General features: G+C 38.8%; 1 protein-coding gene across 15 annotated transcripts in view; it reads right to left on the reverse strand.

Moving 5' to 3' along the window:
- Positions 1–26862, reverse strand: part of LOC310902358 (uncharacterized protein) — a 137093-nt gene that overhangs the window by 55445 nt on the left and 54786 nt on the right. Inside the window, exons 4-5 of one of the 15 annotated variants that reach the window (XR_014586669.1) lie at positions 8951–9063; positions 6248–6368 (exon numbers count right to left, since the gene is read on the reverse strand). The exons of 10 other annotated variants lie outside the window; for them this stretch is intronic. Coding sequence is in view for 4 of the 5 variants with exons in the window: in XM_083843770.1 (XP_083699896.1) it covers positions 8837–9063 (227 nt within the window). In the remaining variant the exon portion in view is untranslated. Of the gene's footprint in view, positions 1–542; positions 1756–5620; positions 6369–8691; positions 9064–26862 lie in introns of those variants that run through there. 4 more of the 15 variants (XM_083843776.1, XM_083843777.1, XM_083843781.1 and 1 more) reach the window with 4 other exon arrangements.

Below are 26862 nucleotides of genomic sequence, written 5' to 3' on the forward strand. Positions count from 1 at the left end.
GAGCTCAAGTTTGGTCTTTAGCACTTTAGGTCTATGTGGTGTCTCTCTCACCACGGTTTTTGCACCCAACACAACGAGAGGTGAAACTCCAGAAGCTGCGGCAGCCAGGTGAGACTGTAAATGAAAATAGCATGCATACATATTCTAGGTATGTATATATTCCCACTTGTTTCCCTCTGAAACTACATGCTGATATGCAAGAAATTCAACACTGAAGAAACTGGCACAGATCCCTTCTTTCTCCCTCTCTAGCATTAACAATATTTGTCTGGGATAACATACAGAAAAATACACTTTGCCTTGAAAATGGCAAAACCCCCTGAGGTGTAAAAGCCTCCAATCCCCCAGAGTATTAATGAGCCCTAGGGACCCACACAACCCACACAACCTGCAGGACATGCCTAGCATCCACATAAGGGCAAGAAGCCTGTGCATACACCTGAAGACAAACCCTAGCCTGTGCTCGGGTACCATGCCAGCCCAGGCTGACGTTCACATTTGCAGTGAGCACTGACCCTGAGCTAAGCCTGAACTGGTTCAAGGGTTCACTGCAAACGTCTCACACAGCTACGTAAATGGCCTGATATGGGCAGAACCTTGGATTCAGTTTAAAAGTCTGTGGTGCTCCAAGAAAAGCAACTGATGCTTTGACAACCGTGTCTTAAATGGAACTAACAATTACCCAGGTTTGAAATTATTTTATTCCCCTTAACCAAAGAACTACTGCAGCAGTGGAAATGCAGACACTCTAACAGCACAGCAGGTAAGAACAACAGCTATGAAATAGTCTCTTGAATTTAAACCATCACCTAATGATACTGGTTGTGGGGTTTTGTTTTGTTTTGCCTTTTTATAAAATCACAATATTCAGTAGTGTCTCAATGTTTTAAGGAAAATTTTGAATATACTTCATCTTCTTTTTACTAATGCCCCAGTCATCAGAAATATATAACTGTACTTTTTTTCTGTTTTTCCTTTTTTCATATTTTTTTCTCCAAACTGTCAAAGCAATTGCCTCACTGGAAGCCACATCTTTGCATGCAGACAGTGGAATGAAGAGTGATTCTGTTCTGCGGACAACAAAGCGAGCTGTTCAGGCTGACTGCCCTTTGAGAACAGCTTGCTGTAAGATAATGTGGGAGATAAGGCATTGCACTGACTCTTTTTCCTGTTACAAGTCAATGCTTGTGCAGTGATCAACCTGCTTCTTTAAGTTAGACACAACAGAAGGAAGACGGTAACTTCTGGGAATAACAGAAAACTGGGAAAAGCACACTTCTGCAAAGTTTTGATTTCCTACCACCGGTGCCCTTGAAACAGAGAAAAGTGAATTTGAGCACCTGTGACAGAGAACATGATTTTATAAGAGGCACATGTTACCTCGGAGTGCACAAGGTACGAGGCTAAGTTCACTGCAGTGTGAATAAGGTAACAGACTGATGTGAGTATCCTTGTGCAGGTAACCCTTTATACATCATTATTGTTGAAGATAACCTGTTACACATTGAGCTGCAATGTAGAAGTGATGGTCTCTGCTGGAACATGATCTCCAATAGCACAGATGCAGCCAGTGTCTGCCTGTGCAAGAGCTTTCTCCTCGCCCTGCTCCCCAACTGAGGTTAAGCTGCCCCATCTTCCCTCCTGTCGGTGGGGAAGGTGTAGCAGAAGGAGGGGTAGGTGCTGGTCTCTGCTGATACCTTTGCTAGTAGTTGGTTTCCTGGCCACATCTGTTTGAATGTTTTTCTTCCCAGGAAACTGTTGAAAAAGGCATGTACACCAGGATGATGTTAATAGGACAAGAAACTATAAACCCACGCTGAGACATGAGCTACAGGTCTACGTAAAGAGTTCATCTGAGCTGGCTACCACTGAATACTTCTGTTGAGCTACATCAGATGGAAAACATCTTTTTAAAGTCTTATTTAAGTGCACTTCAGTATTTGCCTCAACGGAAGTGGCTCTTCCGGGTATTTACATAAGGTCAGATCCTGTCACAGACCTATTTTCCTCTTGGCAAAAATGTCACCATGAGTATGCTTTAAAGAAATGCAGCCATAAAGAGGAAAGCTTGAGCGTTATGACTCAGCAACATAAAAGTGGCCCAATGAAAGAAGAGCTTGAAAACTAGTATTAATGGACGGGAAATTATTTGGGAACAACATTTGATGAAGCAGAATATTTTTAGACGTATTTTAAACGATTGCTTGGTAGGTAACTCAAGAGTGCCCACAAAGGTCAACAAGAACATTTCCACTGACCTCCAAGAGGTAGGATCAGATGGCAAATAAACCGGGACTTCCAAAGAAGTACAGACTGGAAGCAAAATTTTGTGCGCACATTTTTGAACTTCCCAACCACAGCTGTTTGTAATCCATATTCAGCATAAATGTTTCATCTTCAGAAGTGCTAGGCATTAAGAAAGTGAGCTGACCTCTCACAGGATCTACTGAGGTTCATTCCTGGCACCATAGCTTGAAAATGTTTGTTTTAATCATTTAAATACATGTATAGATAGCTTTCATCAGAGTGAAAGCCTGCTCTTCCATGAACAAATGCAGATTAATTAGACTACATGAACTACATTAGACTGCATTAAACCACATAAAGAAATCGCGTAACAGAACGGTGAGCAGTCATTTTCTCCAGTGGTTAAAGGGCATCAACTCTGTCCAGCCTTAGTAACTCCATCTGTTCATATTTTTAGAAAGTTTCCAGAAAAAGCGACATTAGTGTTCCTTGTTTCAAGGTGGCTTGTTACATATTCTTTTTTACAGAATGAAACAAATGTGGACTTTGACTTGAAAACTTTATTACCAACACTGTTTACCAATAAACTTTATTACTGAAGTGCCTTTAGAAAAGAGAAATGCCAGGCAGGCTTGCCCGTCACTTTTAATGTTTGTCTTGGATTTATCATACCCTAAAGCCAAGCATTCTGGGATGTCGGAGGCAAATACCCATTGAAGTCAACTCTCCTTGAAGGGTAAATCATTGCCATTCTTCCATCTCTCTTGAGATGCTCAGAAAATTTAGAAGAAATTCCAACTCAGGAAAATTTCAGCCTGTCTCAAGTTTGTGTTCCTTACTATTACCTCCCAGCCTCATCCACAAGACACAAAAGTTCATGGAGCTCAGCACAGGCTAGCATGATCCAACACCAGGCAGCAATAGCCTGGGTCTCAGAGCAGTGTATTTGCATCAAAACTGCATTTTACCAAGCTTAGCTGAGGTTTTTAAAGTTTTCCTGAGTTTAAGTACGTGTAATGGTTAGTGAACAAAGACCTGTTCTTATTGTAGATGTCATGATACTATTCAAATATAAATAGAGATGGGGGAGGAAAAAATCTGAATAAGAGCCTCTTTCAGAAATGAAAAGTTGGATTTTTTCCTTTTCTTTTCCCAGTGATGCATAGACCAATAGTAAATTGTTTGGAATTACTGAAAATAAAAATAAAAAACTTTTTTTGCAAGCATAAGCTATTATGAATTGTATGAAATTAATCTTTATCTGCAAAAAGTTGTATTTCCACAGTTCTTACAGTACTTCTTTCTAGTTCCAGATGCAAAGTATGTGGTTGTAAATATGGGATTTCACTTGTGTGTGTTGCTGCAAAGTAAAGCAGCCTGAAGAGATGACACTGAAACAAACGCTAGTCCTGCTAGGATACACAGGGACCATAATGTCCTGTGACTGGAACAAATGCAAGATACAATAGATAATTTTTTAACCGAGAGTACGTGACTGTCCAATTAGGAACATCCCTTAAATCAAGCACCAGCAATTATTCTGAATGTTTTGAATCATCAGTCTCTCTGACCAGAAATGTAAATATTGGCCTCTAATTAATTAATGAAAAAAAAAAAGAAAAGGAAAAAAGTTTAAGCTGTCTCAGTTAATGTATTATTGGACAAGGAAGATATTTAGGTAGCATGAATTTCGATTTCACAGCAACATATTTCTGTCAATACATCTTCGTGCCTTCAACTACAGAACTGTCTTTCCCTATCATGCCATATACCATCAATTTTTTTTTGTCTTCTTGCCTCTGTGTACTATGCACTAGCTAGTTTTGTTTAAGTAATTAGAGGACTTTATCACTTTTCTTTGGCTTTTTTTCTTTACATACAGACACTAATTGGATTCAGAACCCAGCAAAGACCCCCAAGAACCTAGGGTCATTTGGTAAAAAATTCAACCTTTCTAGTTTCAGCTCTTCTGTATTATCTAAATTCCCTGCACGTTTCAAATAGTAAATTACTATAGATTGGGGCAATTGCTGTTTTATATCAAACCAACTTGTCAGAGAAGTAAAATCTTTCTAAAAGATTTCCTGAAGATGGATTAAAGTCCTCTCTAAGATGATATAGACTCTCAGCACGTTACCATTGTGTGGACCCTTAGATCATCGTCTAGGTGGTCAAGGTAGCTGGTCAATATTTAGATGGAGAGTCATGACGTGAAGGGAAATTGGGTTTGGGATACAGTAGGAGGCACTGTGAACTGAAGCAGCATTGATCTAGTGCCCTGGTAATGTGTATTGTCAAAAGGAAGCATGCTGCTGGAAAGCTTGACTGCTGGCTGGGATGGAAAACCTCATGACCACTTGGGGTGATTAATGGAAATGGAATGGAAAAATTAAAGATCTTATTCCACTTTTCACAAGAGCAGGGCTGTTAAGCTGAGTTTTGTGGCCAAATTCCAGGTAGCTACATTCAGCCTACCTAAATACTCCTAAAAGTTATATTTGAATATACCGTATTATTCTTAACTTCCTACCCTCCCCTGGTATGTAGCGTTTCTACATGCAGCTGAACAACAGCTTCATTGTATCTTTGAGCAGCACTGCGACTACATGGGGTGAAGAGTTTTCAGTTTATTTAAAGTGTTCTGAGATTCTTGAAGGTGAAAGACTCTGTGTACACGTAGGGTGTTTCATTCTTAGTTTTAACTGAGATGGTGAAGCTTGCCCTAACTTAGTTAAAATTAAACACAATATTATTTGCATGTAGTTCTCTCCCTCTTTCCTGAATGTAACACAGAAAAAATATCTTCCACTTAGCCTACTTTAATGATTTTCATCTGTAATGAAAGAATAGAGGTAGTTTTAAAAGAAATTGTGAATTAAATTGTTGTAAAAGTAGCAGCAATATCCTATCTAGGAGTATATTCCTGAACTCAATACTTATCTGTTTTATTTTTTAAATACCTAACACAGAGTAATATCCTTGGATATATTCAGGGACATTGCAGCTAAAAGTAGGATTTCCTTTGTTTAAAATCCACAGAACATGGAGAACAGTACTTTCATAGAAACATAAATATACCAAGTTGGAAAGGACCCTAAAGGATCATAGGGTCCAATTCCTCACTCCCCACGAGACTACCTAAAAATCAAACCATACGTTTGAGAGTGCTGTCCAAACACTTCCTGAACTCCAGCAGTCTCAGTGCCATAACCACATCCCCGGGGGGAGCTTGTTCCAGTGCCCGACCACCCTCTCGGTGAAGAACCTTCTCCTAATATCCAGCCTGAACCTCCCCTGACACAGCTTCATGCCATTCCCTCGGGTCCTATCACCAGTTACCAGAGAGAAGAGAACCTTGAAAAATCACCCAAAGAAAGTAAATGATAGTTAAAGATTCCCAAGAGGGAATATAAAATGCTGGTCTTTAAATTAAATTTGGGCTAAAGATATAATGTATTTTGACTAGATTCTAAATTTTGCTAAACTTCACTTATTCTTAGAATGTTATAATCATAAAAGGATGAGACCTGACATATCCATAATTTCTGATTCCGGATCTAGTTCCAGAGTTCACAGTAGGCTTGGAAAGAGTATGATCTTTTTGAGATAACTTCATTTCAAAGCAAGCAAAAACAATGCAGTGGTTAAAAAGTTTAAAAATAGGATTACATTTTTTTGATTAGTTGTTGAGGACACATGATTTGTATCTGGAAAATCCTTTGCTGGAGTTGTGTTTCTACCTATGTTAGCCTCTTGTCATGGGGGACTACGCTAAATCTGGCAGAGGTATGGCCGTGTTGCTGGCCAGAAGACTGCTAATCAGGTTCATAACAGAGCTCCTGAAGGATTTGTCCCGCATACCATATTTACTGAACTATCCTTGCACCTAGGGAAGCCCCGCAATGATAAAGTCGTTTTGTTTGATTGGACCCAAAGACCAATCAAGGTTCTTCGAAGAATGGAGAGAACTATAATTCCCAAAGCAAGTTGTCACACTTACTGGAGATCCTCAGGGCTAAAAGTACAAGTTTATGCCTTAGTGGTGGTTTGAGAATAACTTAATCTGCTTTGCTGACACTCAGAGGCATCAATCCACATCCATTCATTTGCATTCAGCTTCTCTGTGAATTTCATTGAATCCATGCAAAAAAAAAAAAAAAAAAAAGGAATGTTGAAGATATACTGCCTCTTGTATTGGAAATCTACATAAATATGTTTGTAATAATTTAAACAATTTGTATTATACAGCAGCCCTAGAGTTTTCTTACTATACAGAACATCAACATGATGTGTTTTTTGTTTGTTTTGTTTTGTTGTTATTGATGTTTGTTGTTTTGTTTGTTTTGTAGAATTTCTGCTCCTTGTTCACAAATTGACCCATATGTTCCACATCCAGTCAAGCAACTTTTACATTTTAGGCTCCTTCTCACTACTTGCAATTATTTCATTATCAGATAAAAATGTGAGAAGACTTTTTCCTATATTCTGTTTTTTGCATCAGCTAAGAGTCTGGACTTCTCTGTAAAGAACAAAAAGGAGAGGCAAGAGTGTAAGTTGGCACAGATAATGGAAAATAAATACAAAATACCTATTGGACCTGTACACCAAATAAGCCAGGAAAAATAAACATGGAGAAAGCCACATTTATTTGGCAGGTCTCCCGTGGGTTAAACGAAGTAAAATATTGAGGCATCCAATTTGCTTTGAACACTCTTATTTTAGGCATCTACTTTAAAAACACCACTGTTTTCAAAGCAAGTCTGATTCACATGAATACCTTATTTTGCCTTGCTGTATATAACATAAAAAAAATGTTGCCAAAACAAAGCATGTTTTCAGCTTATTTTCCATTTCTGTGTAATTCAGGACTTTCGTCTGTTGCTTACACTAAAGAGATACACCTGTTAATTTGATTTTAATTGGGAGGTCACAGCAAAATCTGTTAAACCTAGAGATGGAACTGGGCAATGTATTTAATCTGATTCCCACATCCCCTATCATCACAATTTTTCTATGCAAGAGCTGGTGATTCACATCAGGTGGCTGCTCGTTTCAAAGTACCAGCAACTTTTTGACCTTAGACCTCACCTAGACCTCACCTATTTAGAAACCAGAGACAAAAATCAAGTTAAAATCTCTTTGACTCACCTACGACCAGTTTTTTTTCCAAGCACAACTGTTTTCAAGCTTCAAGATACTTTGAGTTAGGAAGGCTTTAGGATTCAAAAACAAGTGAATCATCACTGAAGTTTTCTCATCAGCATCTGCCCTGGTTTGTTTCTTTATGTTCTGAGCAGTGGATAGGAGTTTCTCTCTTTTGTAATGTAAAAATACTCACTAAATTGGGAAAAATCTCTGGTTCTACTTGTACTAGTAACAGATTTCTTTCTATTACCCACATTATTGTTCTTTCCATCTCCATACTGTTAATTCCTTTCATCAGAGACACTGGAATGCCCTTGTAAATCTGCAGCTCTGAGCTCAGATGGTTTGGATCAACTCCTGAGATCCTTCTAAAATACTTCAGAAAATTAACAGATTTGACCCTAAACTAGGCCATACTAATTCTCCTTTTGTGTTTTTAAAAAAAGATAGGATTTTAACACAGCTTCTGTCACTGCTGTTTATTGGTTCTGGCAAAACGTTCAATTAAACCCTATTTGTTCCTGGTTTGGAAAGGACCACACTGACATTTTGTTTCCTTGGAGGAGAGAGGAACAAAGAGAATCAAATAAGGGTGATTAGAGGTTAAAAAGAAAGTATGTTTGGAATGAGTCCACTCTTGCTGGTGTTCAGCTTGCCTCTATCTCCTACTTCTTGAGGTACTATTTGTAAAGTACCTTATCACTTTGGGGCCTCGGTTGTTATCTGACATAATGACAGCACTGAGACCAGGCATCATTTTCACCACTGATGTATTCTTCCTGAGCACAGGGAGCCACTGTGAATAGGTTCAACCAGTCAAAAATGAAGAACACATGAGGGTGCTGACCATTATCAAGACGACGGGGATGCCAGAACAAGTTTTATCTGGCAGTTGTGCTCCTTTTGAAATATAACTGTGCAATACTTGTCAACTGAACAGAAAAATGCAGGATATAAGCTAAGGAGACCTAATGTCAGCCCTCTCAGGATTTCTACAGCGTGCCTTTCTATGCACTACATTATTAAGTGAAATTAAACACACTGCCTCCTTTCCAGAAGGAAAGTAATTTTTCTCCGAAATTTAACATGCACTTTAAGATTTTGTGAGTATTATAAAATATTAATTTCTAATATATATAAATGCATTTCTAATTTGTATATGATTCCAAAATTGTATTTACTCTCCTCATCACATCCCTTTTTGTGCATAAAATATTAAAACATGTCAAGCATTTTAAAAGACACCCTTTCTAATGAAGACTAATTGTTTTGGTAAAAACTAGTTGTTCGTGCCAAGTACTTGCCAAGTTCATGCCAAGTCATAGTAACCCACTGCAATTGAAACAGTGGATGTCCAAAACCATAATTGCTATTTTTTCCCAGTCAAATTCTGGAACATTTTTTTGTCTGCTATATTTGATCTTGCTTGCTCCTAATGCTAACTTTAATATTGCCAATCAAAGCAGCTATGGGCACAATGAATGTTTCCTACAACTATCAGTCCAGTGCACAGTATATCAATCGTTTGTTCCAGCTGCACAGTAATGCTTTCACTTACTTTAATCATTTCATTGTGTTCACGTTTACCATATTTCTTCTCCTTCTCCCCCCCAGCAATTCGTGCTATTTGTTTTTCATGATTTTTTTTCATGCAATTTCTGTAAGCAACCCCTAGAAAATGAGAGGATACGATCACTCTAAAATTTAGTAATATAGTTAATAAATGTTTCACACATCCGTGTGTTGTGAAACTGTTCTTGAAATAATGGTAACCCCAAAACTAGGCAGATTCAAGAGAAACCCCCAAGGTTTCTATGCTATGAAATTTTTTAATGATTTTTTTTCATATTTTAATTAAACAAGTTCAGTCTGATCCAAAGAATGAAAAGGGTTCTATTTGTCACAGGAAATTTTAAAAAGCTAACAAAGGGATTTTCAGTGGCAGGCAGCCAGCAAGGAAACTTGATCTCGGTCAGTTTTATTAAAGTAACTTTACACTTTTGACATTTGCCTTTTCCCAATAAAACTCCTTGAACACTTGCAAGGATAAGGAAGTTAATATACATAAACACAAGGGCAGATGGGCAAAGCCCTTGCTCGTTAGCCTAATATCAGCCTTGAGTCAAAATAGAGAAGACTTGTATTAGCTGCATCGGGCAAGCAATAAATTACAACACACTTGAAGTTCATAGGCAAAGTCTGGACTTGAAGTCCTAACGTCTGACAAATCAGATCTCCCTTTACAATATGGAAACCTGACCTGCTCCAGAATATTATGATCGCTCTAATGGCTAAGCCTGGACAGAGATTACCTCCTAGAGTTTTATGAATTATTTAGATGTACTAAAACTGACAGGCTGTACATAAAAATTCTTTCACAAAAGCTTTCTCTCCAGCAGAAACTAGAACTATGTGAATAATGACTGCAATCCAAACTTTCTCAAGTCTTTTCTGAGTTTCCTAGAAATCACATGCATGTTGTTGCATGCTGTGCTTTTCCATTTCTGAAAACATATGTCGTGCAGTGGAACTAATTCTGGAATTCTGTAGAGCTTGTGCGTAATTCTGTCCAGCTTAGCAGCAGAGCACTTTGTTTGCAGCATATAAAAGAGAAAATCAGTGGAACCTTATTAAATAAAGTATTTCAGATGGTCAGAATATCATTTTGTGAAACATTTACTAAAAACATTTAGTCACGTTAGTAAAAAAAAATGCACTGTTTAATAGGCAATTAAAAAGCATTAAGCAGCTTTTAATTTAAAACTGACTCCTGCTGTTTTAGATAACAAACAAGTGTTAAAATATAACAATTTCAGCTGCTGTTGGGAATCTTTTATGAATCTCACTGGATTTTGTTTGTTTGTTTTGTTTGTTTGTTGTTGTTAACCTTTGGCCTCTATGTTGCCCTTCAAAGTAGCTGCTGGTTATAGTATCATTCATAGATAATAAAAACTCTTTTTGTTCATATTTATAATAAAAGGATTATAACTGAATCTTTTTGATACCATAATTATGAAGCAATGCTGTCAGAATAACTGTAGTAATAACCTCCCCAGTAGCACTTGGGAGTGCAGTGATAAATTCTATAACACTTTCTGGAAATGAAATGCAAAGCCATGAAAACACAGGATAAAGGAGGGTTCATTTTTTGCTTCTGACTTTTTCTGATAGCTTTTTGAAGCCCTAACATTACAAGGAAGCTGTGATTGAAAAGACTGCTTTATTGTAAGAAATAAGAAAAGAAAATAAAAAAAAATTAGGAGCAGAAACTATCTTAGGGAAAGAAAGACCACAGTACTACACTTGCGTCTGTCAACTAAAAGGATGGTTTCTCAAATAAATTATGCCACTCATTATTTGTGGATCTCCACTGAAATTTTCTGCATTTACATATGGACCTTCAAACAACCAAATGCACTCTTTTTGAGTTAACTGCAGTCCTGCTTTCCCTCCATCAGTTTTCACTTAACACTCTCTGTTAGGATCATCATAATTCAAAAAAGGTCAGCTTTGGTAGCCCTCATCCGTTTTACATCCAGCCCATGCTCTCTTCAGAAAGTTCAAAGTATTTCCATATCTGACATGACTTATCTCACAGAAAGGTCTGCTTCCTCATCACTGCCCTCTGAGCAATTCAGTTTAACTGCAAATTCTCACTCCTTGCACCTTGTGACTGGCTCTTTTTCCAGTTTCTAAACATTGCTCTCCTGGCTTCATTCATCCCTTGGCAAGAGAAGGAAAGTAGGAGCAATCCTCTTGGAAAACAGGGCTGCACAACATGTCAGTGTGTTTGAGAACTTTTCTGCATTTTGCACCTAAAAGAGAACATGCTGCTAACGACTTTCTCAGCAGGCATCAGAAACAGAGGGGGGAAGGAAATTATAGCTGGCAGTCCTGTGGGACTGAAGACCAGTGAAGTCTGGTCAAAACTTGGAAAAGGCTTTTTGTTCAACAATTTGGAAGTTGTTTTCCCTGCGCAGAAACATAGAAAAACATAAGCAGAAAAATTCATTGTGGGGTTGGAGCGCAGAAAAGGAGGAAGGGAAGAGGGAAATAACATTATATGGTTTTATTGTTTTCTTCTGTGTGCCCCCTTTTCCTCTCTAGTTATAAAGAATAAAAATTTCATTTTCAAAATAACTAGTATCTTTTGTGCATCTTTGTTTAAAAAAAAAAGTCGTTTACTATGAAAGAAGGTTTTATTTGAGAAATATTGAGAAAATCTAAAGATGTATTTTAATGCATTCACAGGATTAACAGAATGATGCAAGTTTCTTCCCAAAAATATCAGAATACAAGCTATTTTTCTAAAATGTTAGGGAGGTGTGAAAACTGAGCTTAATGGCTGAATACAATGATTTTTTTCCTATATTTGCCCCTTATAGTCCCACTGGGAATTTCATACTTGTAATTGAGGGAGGAACTGGGTTCAGCATTAGCAATGTTAGGTAAATAATGTCTTTTTATTAGATTTTTAGAATCTGCTGGTTTTTTTTTTTTTTAATGTGTTATATAATCTCTACTATAATGAATGTTCAGCCAGTAAAGGTGGAACAAGTTACTAACTTCTGTTACTTTTCCATGTCTGCATTTGTAACTTTCCACAATAAAAGAGTGAAAAATTGAGGAATATGTATTTATACAAACCTCAAAAATGCAGAGTCAGAAAAAAACATGCTTTTTTCTTTGCTAAATGCTGCTTGTTACAGTCAAAAAAATAAAACCCTTTAGCAGCAGAAGGTAGCAGTCAGAGAAAAATAAATATACAACATGACATCAGCATTAATTTCTCTCCAAACTCCAACAACAATCATCTCTGAATGTTTTCTGAATGCTGTTAGGTTTATTTTCACAAATGCTGTCTGGCATAGTAGTTCATAAACTGATCAGCTGGCTGGGTTTTAGCAGAATAGATTTCCTGCTTGTGGGAGCTATTCAGGGTGGGTCTCGAATTAAGGCATAGAGCTCCATCAGTGTTAAAATTAGAATGTATGACAGCCTCAGAGACAGTTATATATCACAAAGGCAGCACAGCTCTGCAGCAGACAGCCTTTGAACTCTGAGGGGAAAAAAAACTACAGGGAATGAAAGCAGATGGAAATTTGTCAAAAGCTTATAAATCACCACTTCTAATTTCTGAGGCTTCAGTATAGAAAAGCTTGCGTGCAGCCAGGCTGGACTCCACAACAACTCCAGAGAGGATTCCCCTTGCTCCTGCTGTCCCCATCCCAACGGCAGCTGGTAACAATGGATCTAACGTGCAATAGTAAGAAGCCTTTTTGTCTGTTTATTTTTGTTTGGCTTTGTTTTTGCTTTGTTGTTGTTGTTGTTTTGTTTTTTGGCACATGACAGATGGAAAGGAAGAGAAGTTATAGCAAAGCAATAAGGTTCATGTTGGCCATCATGCTGTGTGGGAAGGGCAAAACAGAGAAATTTCCATGCCAAGATTTCAAAAACATTACATTTTAAGTTTTTAAATAAAATTGAATTGACTTTGTGAAAGGAGAGGTAAATGGAAACAAGGGCATTCAAGGTCCTAGCTTAGTCATCAAAGAGACCTATTTTTGAAAAGTATGAAAACATTCAGCTTGCAGTCACAAATACTGAGCAGCGAGAGGTCAGGTCACTGCATATAGGTGACCAAAATTTGTCAACAAGAAGGAAGAGTCTGTCCTTGAAACTTCACAAGCAGCCACAAAAACCCCAAAGACATCCTTTGATACTCCCTTTGCATCCTATGTCTGTTTTCATAAAATAAGAAAATAAATAACCGAGGAAAACAGAGCACGAATAGCTCTGAAGCTTCGCTATGTCAAGGTGAGTGGTGTCTCCAGTGTGTCTTCTGCTTTAGCAACAGGCTACAGAAAATCCTGAACAGCCTGCTCCAAACAGAATTCAGTTTTCACGTGCAGACTATGAAGTTTGATTGTTTTAACCCTCTACGATGTTTCCAAATCCTCTTATCAAACCTTTACCTCACTAGAATAAGTTGGCCTTGACAACCACATACAGCAGACACACTCCAAAGACACCTTGTTCCCATGGGGACAGACGTGCTACGAGATTTCCCAAAGGACCATCGGTTTTCCACCAAGCTGTGACGACGGGTAGATCTCTTGGTGACCCCCAAGGAGATAAACCTCCCACAAAAACATCAGCCAGACCTGCTCGGCTTGCGAGCGCAAGAAGCCTTGTGGGTCTCAGGCTGTTCTTCTCCCACCAAAAAAAAAAAAAACTTTCTCAATGCCCAGTAGATTCCCCATTGAAATCTGCGAGGGATTTTATAGTGGTGATGTTCTCTCTCTCTCTTTTGGGGAAGTAACCCCCAGTGCCTGCATTCTGTCACTGTTCCTATTAGCTGGGAAGCAGAGAAAGGGGAGCTGCTGGATGGAGAATTTCATGAGGAATAAATTGTCGTGACCTGCCTTCCTGGGGCACCATAGCTTTTGCTGTGACAGCCAGATGGACAAGCAAATAGCAACCCCATAAAGAGACTGCCAGCACTCATTTTCATTCCCTCTACCTTCTTCCTTCCCCTCCCATGTGTTTACTGCAGGAAGGAAACGTTCAGTCCCCAGCTTTAAAATTAACCCTGGGTTACACCGACAGTATTCTGCTTGCCCGGTGTATCTTGTAAGCACTACACTTCCATTCCTGGGCCGCATCTGTAGCTCTCCTCACCTCCATGCCTTAATATTTCAATTATTCACTGTCATTCTGAAGCACTTATTATGTTAATCCTATATCGTGTACCATAACAAGTCCAAGATATGGTTCATTACTATTGTTAGCAACAACTGTGTTTCTGAAAGTGTTAACTGCTCCTGGCTTCCTCTCCTGATGGTTAGCAGACTAGCAGGTCATTAACTGCTGGAAGTGACCATTTTTTTTAGGGATTATGTTTTAACCTTTTGAGTACATACAGTCCACACAAGTCATTCTAATGGGCATTTTCCTTTTGTCCCTCCTATCACTCTTGGACACCTCTCACGGTGCTTTTTGTATATCAAAATGGGGGGGTTTCTTTTTGTTTGTTGTTGGTGAAGACTTATTGGGCTAGTGGAGTGAGCAGGTGGGTGGCACAGAGAATGTGCACATGGATATTCAGCTCTCTTCATGTTAGTGTCGCCCTATGGACATTTCTAAGCCAGATGCCAAAATTTGGAGGTGGTTTTGTTTGTGAGCTTTAATGGAAAGTATCTTTGCCTGGTTTTAGAGAAAGAGATCATCAGGGCTTTGTTTCAGCCCCTTAGGTGGAAATCACTTTTCTAGCCTCAGGTCTGGAGGAGGGCTTCCCTTTACAGACACTCGGTTACTGGGTTGGCTTCTTGGTAAGGATCAGACACATCTCTACTGCCTGCTGGCTTCTCCCCAGCTAGCTGAAAGGGAGGTGAGGAGAAAGCAGAGGGAACAAAACAGAGGTTATGGATTCCTGCACCCTCTCCTCCTTTTTTTCTTGCATATCTGAAAAGGAGGCCTCAGCTTCACTCCTCTTTTGGACACTCTTGGTTCCTTCTAAATTTGGTTCCCTCTAAATGAAGACACAGAAATGCTGATGCCAGAGAAAGCAGCTCTGCCAGTCAAAGCACCTTTCAGCAGATAATGTCCATTTTAAACCACTGCCCATCACAGCCCCTGTGATACTCGCAGGTTTCTGCAATCATGTGATTGCCTGAATAATAACTCAGGCAATTTCCATTTATAACTTCCATTATAAAAGTAAGCTTTCACAGTAGTCACTCAGGTAACTCAGCAATGTGAAGCTTATGCTACAAGTTCAGAAACTGGGCAAAAAGAAAATAGCCCAAATACACATAATTTACAACAACAACTTAAAGAATAAAGAAAGAAAAAGAAAACAAATCTTAAAGGTTTTAAATCACTCAAGACTTTTTCTGGCCTTACTTAGGATTTTTGAATGCCTGAGGGTGACAAGATCAATACAATTGGGATTTTGTGACACTACTGAAATTGTCATTTCATACATAGTGTACTACAATAGTGTTTGATGCCCTTTCCATAGAATTTGCTTCACATTTATCACTTACACCAACAGTGTTTAATGGCTTGGAAGAGAAAGACATCAGAAAAATGGATACAGTAGCTCTGTGACAGAGAAAGCTTTGTGACGTTGAGCGTACGTATGAGATTAATGAATTTTAAAAGATTTTAGTTAAGTGTGAGGTAAAATGAGTAACTCTGAGAAGAGAGAAGCTGAATTTCTAGCAAAGCTAATTATGCAGTTTGAAACTTCCAGAAAGTTACTAAAATCTATGGATTGACCATCTTTACTTTTACTTTTAAGCATTGATTACACAAGAGATTTATCTGGTAACAGTGAAGAGTTGGACTTTCTGAAATGGGACTTGACATGAAATTCACATAGAAACTATGCAGAACAAAGGATCTTAAATCCAAACCTACAACCTTGTAATCAGCTGCTCTTGGGGTAATACGACGTCCAGAAGTTTCTTCCTTTTTCAATACGTTTGCTATTTTACTGGTGTTTCTGGGCATACTCTTCATTGCTCAGGGACATAGCCGGTCATATTCCTCCACCCCTTGGCCCGTTCCCAAATACCGTTAGGAGAGGAATATACCAGCAGGTACTTTCCCCTAACCAGACATAGAAGGGTCAGTCCAGAAAAGTCACCCTCAGACACACCTTGCACATGGAAGCCAGACCTGGCTCCCCACCGCCAAGTATCCAGAGCTGTCATGTTAAAGTGGTGGTTTTGTATAATATAATAACTTGTCAATAAGTGGGAAATGGAATAGGAAAAATTTTGGCTAGCAGCTATTTTTCTGCCATCCTATTAAAAAATAAGTGAAAATAAGACTGCATGAATAAAATTAAATAAATAAAATAAAATAAAATAAATAACACTTATTACAAAAGGCAGTGAACTGTATCTGTAAGGCCAGTACTAAGAGGCAACAGGTTCTCATCCCTGCCCCCAGGACTATTACTGCATGTTGCATTTTAAATGGCCACCGAACAGAAAACAGAAACATTTCTTGACCTATCCAAGCTCACAACTGGGCACAGCTTCACTTAAAATGTTAGTGAACTTCAGCAAGCTTTCCACTGCATTTGTAATGACATTAGTATTCATAATAAGACCCCACGGGACATTCCCATGCCTGTCTGCTAAACGGTGTTTGGATCACTGGCAGAGATGCCATCAACTAGATGCAAACCTCAGCCCTGACTAGATACAGAAACCTGAAAGCACACTCAAGCACACCAGCTTTCCAATGGAGTCAAGTCACACTGGACAACTTCCAGAGCCACAATTTAGGCACTTCCATGTTTTTTTTTTTTCCAGCCCGATACACCTAATAAATATTTGTGCATTAGAATGCTCACTAACTGCTTCTGGATTCATTTTCACCTCATGACTCCTCCACACTGATCCTTGATTTATTCATGTACAGCTCTGCTAAATGATTTGTGGAGTAACATCTCACTCACTGCAAGCTGATTAAGGCAGGAACCGTCACGTTGTTCCATGCTTGTTTTGAAGAATAGGCTGAAGGACCACTGTAAAAATATTTGCTTTTCTGATAGCCAAAGACAGCTTTCCTTTGATTAGATGTACAGTGGCTGTGCTTGCTACACAACCTTTTCTGGGCGGACAGGGGGAACACACACATCACCATTAAAAATGCTTTATATATCCTTCAGTGTATCACTGATTTACAGTTTTCATAATTAAAGCCAATTACCTGACATGGAGCTGAGTTTACTTCCCTGTTTAAGAGGTTATGTTTAATTTTCTTCCTTCTCCTCCCAAGGAGTCTCTCTGAGGGAAGAAAAGGCAGAGCTTTCCTACAGCGCTAATCAAGACATCAGCCACCACGTAATGCTCCAACATTTGGGAGTGCACGTAATGGTACCCTCAAAATACTCTTATATCTCACTGATCGTCCTCCTGGAGCCCTTTCAGACCGACACATGACAGATGACAAAAAATACGTGCTGCAGACAGGGCTAGTTTGAGTGCCAGCAAAACACCCAAGGGTCCACCCGATCCATCCTGCTGTGACGTGCTGTCAGGCAAACTGCAAAGTCTGTCTGCTCCTCTGCATACAATCTGCTGCTTCAAAGAATATATATATTAATATTAAAACTGGACTCCATTACATGTAAGCATATTCTCTTCATAGTCCTAAAATTCATCTTCAGAACATAAGCAAGCCAGCAGTGCTGCAGAGCAAGGAGATGGAGGGGAAGCTCAGCACCATGCCATGCTGTGTGCCTGCAGCCAAGCGTGAGGTTACAGAAGGCGGCTGGCCAGGACCAAGGAGTCACCTGGAAATGTTCTATTTGACAATTATTGGAGGGTTTGTGGGACTCAAATAGGTTTGCAGGGAAAAAGTACACACAGTCACAGAAGAACCAAACTGTGAGGGTTTTCAGTCAGAGCTTATTAGTTATCAAAAAGCTTTCAAACAACGTCAAAAGGCTGCATTATTGCCCAAAATATTTACAATTCCTTGTCTTTAACTAGGTTCAGCAGTGCAATCCTTTCATCACCCACAACAATTTCGACTGATACAAGGTGGGGTTCACCTCCATTTAGCAAAACTAGATGTTCAAAGCGATGCTCCAAGCCCTTATCATGACATGCCCAGGACAGGGCCTCTGGTAAGAATGAGTATTCTTACTTGTGAACAGGAAGAGAAATAAAGCTGTACAGCAGGCTCAGGTACTTAAAATGAGGCTCAGGCTTACCTTACCAAAAGGAAAGTCAAGACTAGTTTGATTACAATGTGGATTTATGTAAGAAAGAGCAAATATTCTTTTCCTAGTTTAATGAGAGAGAAAAATAAGGAAAAGTGAAAACAGGGAGGTGAAGCCAGATGCAAAATGAGAGAGTAACAAATTTCAAACTCTTCAGATAAATAACAGTTGGAGCATGTTTTTGAAGGGAGTGCTAGCCTTCAAATCAAGAAGAAATACCCTTCCTGGAGACGTTTAGCTAAAGAGGAATTTACTGCCTTATGGTGAAATCTTACAAATCTGTAGTGTACATAAGGTCACACTATGCATACTAATACTTCCTTCAGTCTTTAAACACTATTGATCAAAAGCTTAAGTACTTGTTTAAATTATATTGATTTTAGTGAGACAGAGGTGTGGCTTTAAATTGAAGAGGCAAATGCTTTTATGATTTAGAATGGGCAGTATCTTTATTGCACGGGACAAAACGTGAATTTTTAGTTAGCAGACCAGTGTCATAGTAAATAGTTTGAAGCTGCGTAAATCTAACAGGTTTCCATTTTTAAAATGCCCCAAAAGGCAACATTTTAATGTGAAGAATTTTCTATTAACTAACATATTCTTTAAAACTATTATCTCTTAATTGATATTTTCGAGGTATCAACCACTAGGGCTTAGCAAAGACAGAAAATTCTCAAATCAGAGTTAGGTACATAGCTCTCAAAGAAAGCTGGCTTTGGTGCATGGTATAATGCAGTCTTATCTCAAAGTTATTTTCTCCAAGTACCATAACTAAGGCACTACTTGTGAACATCAACCTCTTGACACAGTCAGTGATTCATAGCTCTTAAACTATCCAGATTACTTTTTTAAAAGACAACACTGAAATGAATTTCTCTTGATTTATTTACCAAATAACTACAGTGTTTTCTGGAAAACAATAAGTAGTTTTCTGAAGTGAAGTGGGAGATCAGTTATTGCACTACTGTTCTTATAGCTACAGAAGAAACTATCTAGAAGTGCTATGCTTGGGATAGAATAAAAGTTAAAAATGTGATTTACCATTTTAGATTCTTTGCTTTAGAAATTACCTTCAAATTGCAAGAGTAGTGGTTTCTGAGACAGGAACCACTAGTCACTGCCTGATTTTGCATTTTAATTCAGACTCAAGGGATGAATGGGAAACACGGTTTTGAAAGATGCAGAGCCTCAAAACATGCACATTTAACCTGATCATGAAAGCATTATCTGCTATTAGTTCCCAAACATTTGGACTTTCTCAGTGTCTACTACCACACAACCACTTTAATTAAACTAGGGAGGAAAAAAAAAAAGTCATGTATTTTTAATGGCAACCGCTGCCGTGACAGAATGTTTCCACTAGTTTTACAGTGACTCACAGACTTTGCACAACGCCTGCTGAAGCCACTGAGCATGCTGCTGTTGACTTCAAGGGGCTTGTACAGCTCTGAGCAGCTTTGTGGGGGCAGCACGGCACTGGGGATTTGCCTCATTGCCTCATGATCTGGCTCCTCTAACGATGAAGCACCTCCCTCACCCAAATCCGTTAGGCCAAAACTGCTTTTAACTCAATGTACTTTCTAGCATTTGGCCAAAACGGCGTGACACGGCTCAGTGTGTCACGTCTCAGGAACAAGCACCAGGATTTGATGAAGAGGAAAGCAGTTCACAGCAGGCAGCAACTTCAGCATATCTAAGACTTGCCAACACTTCTAAGACACCTTCAGCTTCCTACAGCTCAGTGCCATCCGTGTCTTAAGAGGGGAAAGATTAGTTCAAAGTCCAGTTGAACTAAGTTTTTAAGGGTCATGAAAATTACTACTACACACACAAGTCTGAGGTAAGCAATCACACCTGCAGTCGGCCTGAAAAGGCTTGTCTCATTTTGACAGCACATCAGTTCAGAGTAGCTATCAAAAAGCAATGATTTTGTCTTGCAATTAAAGGGTCTACAGAAAGATTTGTAGCAAGTGGAAAACCTGGCTTTCTAATAGCTGTCCCCGAGCTACAAGTTGATCTATCACCCCTCATCTGCATGAAGAATGACCCGGCATATTTCTGCACGTTTGTGAGAGGTAGCCACCAGGTGTGCCCCAGAGGGCAGACCCAGAGATACCTCACTTTAGGGCTGTCTTAAGTGGATGAGGATCTGAGCACTGCATGTACCTGCCACCAGGTCACCCTGAACATATGACATAGTAACCTCTGCAGATGCGCAGGTCAGCCTTGTGCCAGGCACGCAGCAGGTCCAGTGACCCCTGACTTCAAACTCCTTTAACACAACCAGGAAATTTGCTTTAAACTGTGTTTCCTGGGATTTTCCTTTAGGAAGAGCAGTTCTCTTGGGATAAGCTTTCAAGTAAGAGGGAGAATAGACTGAGACAAAGATATTAGCTAGTTGTCTGAGGCCACACAATAAATCAATAGAAAACCTCGACAAGGAATCCAGAGGCTGACTCAATCACTCACTGAATCACAGTCCTTTCCTTTAACTATTTGATAGGCTTCAACCCAGAGCAGCAATTGTTTGCATACAATACACCAAAAAATTGTTCTTGGTCTATGAAAAAAAAAAAGGAAAATGATACAAAGCAGGTTGCCTAGTAAAACAAGATTTAACCCAGTGCCCTTCATCTGTGCTTTAAGTACTCTCTTGGGAGCCACAAATCAGAGCTGTGAGATTATGTGAAAGGGAACAGCATCACAAGTATAACTCTGATGTATCATAAAAATAATAGAAAAGCCCCTTGGGAGTGAAAACTTTTGACTGGATCCAGTCGAACCCTTTCAAATCAGTTGTTGTTGTAGCAGTGTGGACAAGCTACTGCACACTACCCTGTCAGCATCCTTTTGGGAATTCGAGAAGATGGAAAGACAAGCACTTTCCAAATATTTGAACAAGGTGAGAGGAAAACTTGAAGGTTAAATTCACATTTATACTCTTTTTTTGAATTCTTTCTTTGAACTTAGCTCTGCTACGATGGCCTATATATTAGTCCTGCTGAACTTTGATTAGGGGAAAGTCTGTCTAAAGCATCTGCTCTTCTGTTAAATTGCACGTTGCAGCATTAATTCATGTGCCAGCTTTGTCTGCATTGCTTACCTCTTTTATCCACCTGTTTGACTTTACCTGACACCTAGATTATGAGCTTTTGGAGAGCTAGGGAGCTTTTCTATTTTTAGCACCTTTACTATGCCTTGCCCATGCAGCCTAGGATTTGACTAAGATTCCTCAGGGCTCTTGTAAAATTATATCATCATGGTTATCAGACTCTGTGCTTTCTTAACCTCTGTGCTGCACATATATTCTGGCCCCATACATATAAAAGCTCTGTTGGCCAGATTCTGCTCTCTTTTATACCAGTATGCAGCACAGAAAAAAAATAAACTGCCCTTTTTGTTCTTAACTTCAATATCAGTGTTCTTATTTAACAGAAGAAATAATCACATCACTGACACTCTAATAAAATATCTAACTCATTTTCATATGGAAAAAAAAAGGAAAGGAAAGATGGCCCTCTATATTGCTTGCCTCTAGCTGATTTCAGGAAAAATGTTCCTCTCCATCTAGAGACTTGGATAATAAAATAGGTTATTTATTGGCAGTGGGTGATGTGTGGATGATTACAGTCTGGTAGGTATTTAAGGGTAAAGTCCAAAATTGCAGAACAAAAGCTGTTTTCTATTCACATTTGGCTCAAAATGCCTCAAATGAAACAGACCACCCACAATCTGACACTTCAAGTTGCAGCACATTGAATCTGCTGAGAGCCAGTTACAAAACTTGATTCAATAAGATCATGCTAAATACAAAGAAAAAAAAAAAAGGTGACCCAAGAAGTGCATTAAAAATATCATATATCAGACAATAATATGTGCACATTAGAATAGGACCTTCTGAGCAAACTCATTCATGCTAGAAGGACAAATAAAGGCCCCTATCACTTCAGGGATATACTCTGGTACAATCAGGATGAGCACCATAAAGAACCTTGTTTTATAATAGGTCAAGGCTGGAGACAAAGCAAACACCCCACCATTCCCACTGCTCTAATTATTAACCCAAGTGCTAAATGTGGTCATCCTGAAACATTCTCCTGTCTTGCAATTATGACAAAAATGTAATTCTCCCAAGGTACAGATCAGTATTTAGCACATACTTTTTCTCCCAGTTTTTCCTGGGCAAGCTGCTCTGGGTGGCCCTGCTTGCCCAGGTGAGTTGGACCGGATGACCTCCAGAGGTCTTTTCCAACCTCAGCCTCAACCATTGTGTGACTCTGTGAAGATCACTAAACAAAAATTGCACGGAAAGTATGGAGATAAAGGAATATGTCTTCCACCATAATGTAAAGCTGTTTTGGAAGAACATGAATGCAGTTTGAAAGCATTATGAATAAAACAAGCAATGGAGCTAATATTCATCAGTCATCACCAGCACAAACAATCTGGATTATATTTTTCAGAAGCAATGAATAACATAGTCACTACATCACCCATTCAAATATATATATATATTTGTATTTATTTATATATATTGATTGATTGATTTTAAGAGTGTGGGTGTCTGTAATTAGTCTTATTAACTTAATCTTGCCTGCTGCTGAATGTGTGCTTACCTCTGTCAAGGAAACCACTTATGAGCTTGCAGTTGAGCCTGTGGTGAGGAATACTATTAGATTAAAACTCAGACTCAAAATTTATACACAGGCAGTCAGCTCTAGTTATAATTTGGCTTTCAAATCTCCTTTAACCGTTGCTGCCCAGAAACAGAAAATGCATAACTAACTCTCCTTTACTATAAGCTCACTCCTGAAAATTGCCATATACTACTCTTACGCACATATGCTACAGCAAAATGAGTTTCTTATGCCACAGTTGTAGTGAGGTGTATGCAGTTTTCTCATATTTCTCCAAGAGATTTCCAGGAAGCTACCAGGAAGCCAGGGATGCACAAACAGCTGTTGTGCACGTGTACAGATCACTCTATGGGACCTGAGAAAAGACTTCCTGCATGGTCCAGATTTACTGTGCATGATCTGTAGAGCTCTTGTATGCTAATGCACTTGGCAAGTCCACATTTCCAGATGTCCAGAAACCCTGATGAAGCAGTATGACTACTAGATGGCTGAACATCTTGGATGAATGCACAAAATCCATACTAGGGGGGAAAAAAAATTATAAGCCAAAAAGCAGGGCACGCTAAGAGAATCACGGAACTGTAGTTGCTCTGTCTATCTACCGTACAAATTCTCTCTAAGTATTGAGTAGCATCTTCCAGCACACCAGAGCACAAACATCGAGTCATTTTTTGTTTCTTCATGGGCATTAAAAAGGCACTTTGACATATCAACTGTGTACACATTTGGCTTTGTTTTACTGTTACTCATACTAACTTCTTCATAAGATACAGACCCTTTTTCAAATGTTTTGCTGTTACAAAAACACTATCATTATTTTGGGTTTGAATTTTTCCCTAACATTCATTTTTCTTAATAAAAATACAAAACCAACACACCAGTTGCAAGCAGACATCACCTTCAGTCACATGCAACCCATCCTAAAATGTATCTAGCTTCACAATTCCCATTAACTGTTGGTTTTACGATCCTAAAACAGTTGGGTTCTTCTCAGAGACTATGTAAGTGCCCTGGCTGAACCCTTCAGAACGTACCCCAAAAAGGAAAGCTATCTTGACCTTCTTCTGGAGGAAACCACAAGCCTAACTGGTTAGTTCCTGTCAAATCTGTTAATCCGTTCCCCAAATTCTAGCTATTAAAATGCTTCATTTGAACTGAATAGATTTTGTAGAGGAGCCTAAAATATTATGGAACTTTATATGTCAAGAGATACACAGTAAACAAAGAAAAATGGGCCTTGAATACAGTTCCTAAGTGTTTTATACTTTTATACATGACATTTGGGGTAGTCTTAATCCTCTTCCAACTCAAGCCATTTCATTGTATTGTTCTACCATTGAGCAATATGTTTTGCCTGGAGTTAAGTCACCGTCTCCCATGTGCACACTGGGGTCCGTGTAAGGCACATGAGAGTCACCTTCCTTTTCCCACACCAAATTTCCATCACATAAATGCTTTTAAAATCCCTGGTCCATGTTCGTCTTTCTGCTGACCCTTAAAGAGAGAGTTTGGGAGGGAAGTAGTCCTTTAAGGAAACCACTATAGCAATTCCTGTTGTTTAGAGTGCAATGGAGTAAGAGGTTCCTCAATGTCCCCTGTCTGCTGGACACATAGCAAACCTTGTCAGCAAAAGTAGCATTCCACATACCTTGAGCAAGTCCAGACTTTGGATGTATTTAGCAACTACTTCCAGATACGAAGCAGAACGAATAAATTACGACTAGACAGATTCCCCAAATAACAGCCCCATTCCCTATGTATTATTCTTACTCTTGTCAAGAGCTTAAGACACTCCCTTACTTACGCACTGCTGATACACAGAGAAAACACGCTAAATTCAGTGTGTATGTGAAAACTGTTTCCTCGGGCAAGTGATTATGGTCTCTGCTGCTTCTCTTGAGTGGTAATGGAGTCCCTAATTGCTCTTCTGACTGATTATGCTGTTCCTGGTGTTTCATTTTCAAAGTACTTAAAGTTCAGGTAAATCACACTTAGCACATGACCTCTGCTATTTTATGGCTCTTTTTGCCATGGAAAGGCAAAGCCATATACATTTCCTTTGTGCTATTTACTTTTACATTAGCTACAGATTTATAAGTGGAAAAGCACAAGATACTACTATTGTGAAGCTATTATATTATTGTTAAATTACTTTTTCGTGCAAGTACTTTGTTGGTTAGCAACATATATAAGCATGTGTTTATAATTAGGCCTGTGCTTAAAAGCTTTGTGAAAATAAAGGTCTAATGCTTGTCAGGCTTTGGACGTTCTCAGCTTTCTAAAATTACTTTCAGTATTCTAGTGTAATCTTGATTTCCTTCTGGGTTTCTTCTTCCTGTTCTGGAAAATGTATGGCTGTTTACAGCATCTGCTGCTGTAACCTCTCTGGTAAACAAGCTGGCAAAGCACTCGTGCAACGAAACGCACAAAGCCCTGGTGCTCTCTCTCAAAAGTGGTGGCACAGTTTCTCAAAGAACAGATACAAATTCTAGGGAACCTTGGTTGCTACAGATATCAGCAAGATGTACAGAGAGGCAGGTTATTCAATTGTTCTTCCTGTAGAGAAAAATCCTAAGGTATTTAACAACAAAAAGCAAAATTTTAATAATTTTTCATGGCCCTACAAAAGGATGTGTTATCCTAGTGCACGGTTCTAAAATTCTTCTGAAAAGATGACCCCTCTCTGCTAAATCCTGGAGGCTTACAGAGCAGTGTAGATATGACCCTATTAAATATCTGTACAGCCTTGTTGATTTAATGTATGCTATATTTATTAGGAATTTTCCATTTGAGCTTCAACTGCATGTAAATCTAGAGCATGCCATTTGGGTTAATATGGATATTTCAACATCTCAGCCTGGCCTCTCCGGAAATGTTTGTCTCATTTCTAAAATCACAGAATCACCTTGTAACACAGTGACCCCAAGTAAGGATGGGACAGAGCAGAAGGCATTCAGCTGCAAAGGGGAAGGAACAGGGTGGTGCAGGCACAACTGCTTTGCAGAGCTCTGGCAGAGCTGAGGTTAAAGATAGCTGTCTTTTGGCACAGGTGAGAAGTATGAAAGACATAATCACCTCACTGAGTAGAAGATAATCTCTTTGGGGCACAGCCATCTTTTGGTTATGTTTATTCAGCTTCTGGCACAATGAAGTTGGGATGCTAACATAAAACCCATGAGTACAAAGTCAATGAGAGCTTTAAAGTAGCGACCAGCATTGCTAAAGGAGTTTAAATTCCCCCCCCCTTTTTTTTCAGCTGCAATTTTTCAACAATTTCTAATCATTACTACAGTGTAGCATCTTTCATATTCAACTGAGGTATAAGATGTGATTCATGATACAAGACAGGAAACAGACATCAGCAAGGGGTACTGAAATAGCAAAAAGTTTACTTAGGACTGGAGTTAAAGGTGCATTCAGAGTCCAGGGTTTTTTGAAGCCTGAAGAAATGCCACAACTCATTTGGAGTTAAGCATTCTTCTAAAAGTCCTTAAAAATCCCTTTGACATCTTTAATCATTACCTTATTTTACACATGAGAAAGCTGAGAAAGTGATTTTCACATAAGGTTAGATAATAATCCACCTACTCCATCTTTGCAGTTGGTTTCAAAAGTTCTTATATTTAATCATTATTCAAAATTACAACATTTCCCAAGTCCATAGACCATCTGAAATCTCTTCTTTGTCATTATCTGAAGAAAACTGTATCCACATTGCACTGTTAATTAAATTCATAATTAAATTCATTTTTTGGGGGTCCCTAACAGCATAAACTGTAAAGTGACAACAATACATACTTTAAATTATATATTCATCAAATTTTTAATTTTTCAGTAATTTTTTAGTTTGAATTATTAACTGTATTTAATTACAGCCAATTCCTGTGCTGACAGCATTTGAAAAAAGAATAGAACTATACCTTACACTCTAACATATATTCCAAAAAAAATACATGGCATATCAACATGGAAGCATGAAGGGAAAAAAAAAAAGTCTAACGTTACTTAGCAACAAAATTCACTGAAAAAATATACGGGAAATAGAAAGATTAATGCTCCATTACTTGCTTTAAAGCACATCCAAGC

This window comes from Anser anser, assembly GCF_964211835.1.
Source record: "Anser anser genome assembly, chromosome: 7".
NCBI lineage: Eukaryota > Metazoa > Chordata > Aves > Anseriformes > Anatidae > Anser > Anser anser.